Source organism: Colobus angolensis, unplaced genomic scaffold, assembly GCF_000951035.1.
Source record: "Colobus angolensis palliatus isolate OR3802 unplaced genomic scaffold, Cang.pa_1.0 Scaffold244, whole genome shotgun sequence".
Taxonomy (NCBI): Eukaryota; Metazoa; Chordata; class Mammalia; order Primates; family Cercopithecidae; genus Colobus; species Colobus angolensis.
Window position 1 is genome coordinate 128,753 of NW_012115644.1, and position 4,784 is coordinate 133,536.

General features: G+C 45.9%; 1 protein-coding gene across 7 annotated transcripts in view; it reads left to right on the forward strand.

Annotated features, from left to right (window-relative positions):
• Nucleotides 1–4,293: 4,293 nt before the first annotated feature.
• NPNT (nephronectin) overlaps nt 4,294–4,784 on the forward strand; it is a 76,935-nt gene continuing 76,444 nt past the window's right edge. For 4 of the 7 annotated variants that reach the window (XM_011945704.1, XM_011945705.1, XM_011945706.1 and 1 more), the window contains exon 1: nt 4,294–4,573. In XM_011945704.1, coding sequence (XP_011801094.1) covers nt 4,503–4,573 — 71 coding nt within the window. In that variant the 5' untranslated portion in view covers nt 4,294–4,502. The remainder of the gene's footprint in view (nt 4,574–4,784) is intronic. The other 3 variants (XM_011945702.1, XM_011945699.1, XM_011945703.1) reach the window with 1 other exon arrangement.

Consider the following 4,784-nt stretch of genomic DNA (forward strand, 5'->3'; position numbering starts at 1 on the left):
CAGGTAGGAGGACAGAGCAAAGAGGTTTTTTACTCCACTTATGATGGGAAGTCATTGGAGGGATTATACAGTTGGATTGTGGTTTTACAAGGCATAACTATAGCTGCTCTGTGTAGGCTAGAAAGCTGGTGAAGCTTATGCTATTTCATAAAACTGTTATCTATAACAACTTGGAAGGCACATCACATATCCAAGTCAAAGGAATATAGTTGTAAAAAATGAGAATGTTAGTGTACTTCACTGTTCTTTGTTGATTTAAGTAAGGTATCATAAGAAAGATGAACTCAGGTAAGAACTGGTTGCTTTGCAAGCAGAAATGGAAGGAAGTGAGAATGTCCAGAAATTTAGGGCCTCTCAGGGCTGAAGAAGACAGCTGTTTTTGTGACTCAAACATTAATAAATATGAGGGGATCCAAGCCTTGTGGCAAGGATCAGAGTAAGGTATCACCCTCCTAAACAACACTATTATTTCAGCTAACCTCAAGGTGGCTTCCATTAAGATGAGAAAGTAAAGTATGGATACAAGGAAGCAAAGAAATAAAGCAGGATTCAGAACTAGGACTAGAAAAGACTTTGCTGTTATTTCCACAAGCAACTGACTGGAAGCAATTAGATCAGAAGCTTATTAGTTTTAAGGAAATCTAGTTGCCACAGAAACATGAATCTGTTAGCTCCTTAAAGCAATACTCAAGTCTTCAAATTTTTACCAGCAGAAAAGGTGTTGTAAATGATATACAGCCCCCTAGGAAGGCATTTTCTCTAACAGTCACTTCTGATATGGCTATGGAAGATTATGGACAAGGTAGTTCCTCTAAGAGAAGCAGAGTATCCCAATTGTCTAACAAAGGCACTTTCTGCACTGCCAGAACAGAGTCTCCATAATTCTTGCTCAGCTGGGAGTCAAAATTGCTGTGAACAAGCAGCTATGTATATCTTTCTCTTAATAGAAGCTTTTAAAAGCAGTCATCCTATGCCTGTGCCACTACTGTGTATGGGGTATGGGAAGAGGGGGAGCAATATCTTGTTTAATGGTTTGTATGACACCAACTATGAGAAGTCATTTCAGAGCTTGATAGAGAAAACACACCGGTCTACCCTCTGCGTGGACACAGGCGCCATCCCACACCCTCATGTGGCTCTCTCCCTCACTTCATTCAGTCTCTGCTCAAATGTTACTTCCCCAAAGGTGACCAAAGCACTCCATCTACAATCACACCTCCATCATTTTCTACAACCCTAACCTCCCTTCATCCTCTCGTTACTCCTTTTTCCTCTCTACATAGTCCTTTTGTATTTCTCCCCCACTGGAATGTAAACCCTTTCAGGGCAGGACTTTGTCTTGTTCTTAGCTGAAATCCTAGCACCTAGCTAGAAATTGCCAATACATTATGGGTCCTTAATAAAGATTTACTGAAAAGAGAAAGGACTATGAACTTCTAAATTTTAAAGGTTTGAAGTTGTGTTTGTGTGGTTCTATTTTGCTATTTATCTGTATCACATTGTGGCTGGTCATAGAAAATTATTTGTGCAAGAGAAAATTGGGATTACTACCTGCAAGGTGTCATTACCTGGTAAGAAGACTAATCAAAAGTTTTCCCCCTAAAACAGTAGAGTTATTGCTAAAAACTAGCTGTTTTGATCTCGTTCTTGTTCGTTTGCTTTTAAGACTGAGATAATGAAATGTCACTCCCATGGCAACTCCGCCTCTTTTTTGGAATGATCATTGGTGGTCATAGTTGCAGCATAATAACCAGTTAGACCTTGGAAGTCCTTTAGAGTCTCCTTATTTCATGATTCAACAAAGACTGATATAATTAGCTACATTTTACTCAAAGGAGAAGCTAAAGTTCACCAGGCAGAATTCAATTTAATCCAATCCATCTATTTAATCTTTGCTGAACTTAAGCCTTGTGACAGGCATTTGCTGGGGATATAGTGACAAGACAGGCACTGCCCTGGCCCTTCTATTGGTTAGACTAATGTCTCACAGGACCCAGAGTGGTAGGGAGGGAATTATAACACAATACATTAGGAGCTACCTTAGAGGATGCAAAGTGTAATAGAAGTATATAAAACACTAGTCTCAGCCAAGCAAAAAGTCAGAAAAGGCTTCCTGGGGGAGTGTCAGCTAAATTTAAACTCAGAGAGTAAGTGGAGACTGTCCAAATGAAGAAGGAAGAGGAATGGAGTGTTTTCTAGGCCAAAGCAAATATATGGAAAACAAAAGAAAGACACATGCAGATGGGGCATTACACTTTTTCCTCCACTTATTTATCCTGTTTTCACCCACCACTCTTGCTCTTTTCCTTAGATCTCCAGTTTTTTTAGCTGTATATTACCCCCTTTCTCCCTAATCATCCATTGCTCCAGTGAGGTTTATTTGTAAATCTAACCCAGGCACCAACTAACCAACCAACAAACAAAAACAGCTAAGGAGTAGCCACTGGAACCTGGAACCATGCCTACACTTACAAAAATTTGATTTTCTGCAGAAAAAATATTTGGACTCCTACATTTTTGGACTTCATTAGAAGGACCTGAAATGGATGACACCAAGCTGTTTGCCTAAAATAATGTCCCAAGCCTGAATTGGCATGGATCTTTCTTGAGATTAAAATAGAAACTTGTTTTGCTAACTGAAAACAACTTAGAAATCAAAGAGTCATTTAAGTTGAAACCATTATTTTTCCTTTCCTTGAAGAAAATTCCTGTTTTTACACACTGAATGATCGGGATAGTGAGATCACCCTGCCACAGAACTTTCCATTAAAAATTTGAAGTTGTAGAAACCTCAAAAAGAAAATGAAGATGGGGGGAAAACGTTTGTAATGTAGCAAATGAATTGAACAAACATTTATGAGTACCTACTATGTGCCAGACAGTGTTCTAGGTGATAAAGATACCCATCTTTGTACAGCTTGCATTCTAGCAGAAAGAAAACATACCAACAAAAATTATGCAAGTTATATAGTAATACAAAAGATGAGTGGTGTGGAGAAAAGACAAAGTAGGGCAGGCCAAGAAGCATCAGAAGGAGGGCAAGTTAGAGGTTTAAATAGGATGGTCATGACTGGCCTCCTCAAAGAGGTGTGACATTTGAGCAAAGACTAAAGGAAGTGAGGGTGTATGCCATGTAGATATTTGCAGAGGGCAAGTTGCAGTTTTAAATAGGATGGTCATGATTGGCCTCCTCGAAGACGTGACATTTGAGCAAAGACTGAAGGAAGTGAGGGTGTGAACCATGTAGGTATTTGGGTCCAGACAGAGAAAACAGCCAGTCACTGGCTCCAAGGCAGGGGCATGCCTGGAACGTGCAAGAAAGGCAAGGAGGCCATGGACTGGAGGAAGAGAAATGAAGACATTGAGAGGTATGGGAGATGACAGATGATCACTGCACAAGGCTGTCCTTCGAGGTAAGGTTGGGAAGAGGGGTGACTTGACTGGACTTATGTACATCTTAGGATAATCATATTTTCATTTGAACACAGTCCTTTATTTAGCGCAATACTTTTTACTCTGCAACAACTGAACAATGATTACTTAAAATGGTTTCTGAGTGATCCCCTCAAGATCAGGCACCACATCACTAATAGACAGTAGCAGCCCTTCCTCTCTGGCGGGCACTGGTCCCTAGAGGGGCAGTCCTATCCTAATGTGCTCGGGAGTTGAGCTGTTAGAGATAGAAACAGTCTGCTCATTTCTTCTTCAAAACCCGACTGGAGAGCCAAATATTTCTTTTGGTTAGTTAAAAAATAAAAAATACGCCTTTGACAACTCTGCGGGAAAAGCAAACTCCCAGAGTTTGCCTTTGCTAATTTGTCCAAGTCGTGCTGTGGTTTCAGTAAATGCAGACACTGCTCAGCTCCAGCCCCATAAACCTCTCTGCTCTAGGTCTTCTCCGCCCTCCGGTGAAAGCTACTGGTCGCCCCTGCAGTCACCACCTGTTCGGGTGGAACCTGCGGGGCTTGCACCTACGCCTCGGGCTCCTTTCCTCCTCGACTCCTTCTTTCCTGCTGGGCACCCTGCTTTCCCTCTCCCAGAGAGGGTTTGCAACTTTTCTCCCAGGCTGGGGCTCGCCCCGCTTGGCTAACCCCCAAGAGCCACTGCCTTCCCTCAGCGCCCCTGCCCCGGAGTTGCCTGCCCGGCTGGGCCCCCGGGGAGGAGCCGAGCGCGCTCACCCTTCGCCCCGGGCTGGGAGGGCTGCGAGTCGGGCGCACGCGCACCCCCTGCCCGCCCCTGGCGCCCCTCCCTGCGGGCGGCGCAGCTCCCCCTGCAGCGCCTCCCCTAGCTAGGAGGGAGCGGGAGGGGGCTCCCAGCGCCGCGCAGCAGACCTGCTCCGGCCGCACGCCTCGCCGCTGCCCTCCGGGAGTAGCAGCAGTAGCCCAGGCGGCGTGGGCTGGAGGTTCCCCGAGACTCTCAGAGGGTCGCCTCCCATCGGCGCCCACCACCCCAACCTGTTCCTCGCGCGCCACTGCGCCGCGCCCCAGGACCCCCTGCCCAACATGGATTTTCTCCTGGCGCTGGTGCTGGTGTCCTCGCTCTACGTGCAGGCGGCCGCCGAGTTCGACGGGAGGTGAGTTGGGCCCCGATGATCCCTCTCCTCCTTCCCGCGCTAATTTCACACTCACTGTCTTGGGTCGCTTTTCCCCGTGGGGTTACGCGGACAGAGAGGCGTCTCTCCCATCCAGAAGTTGGGCCACCTCACAGCGTGGCGCCAGGAGAGCGGTCCAGGGCTCCAAGTGCCCGCCCGAAGCGGGGCGGACGCGCCCCTGCGAGTCTGGGAC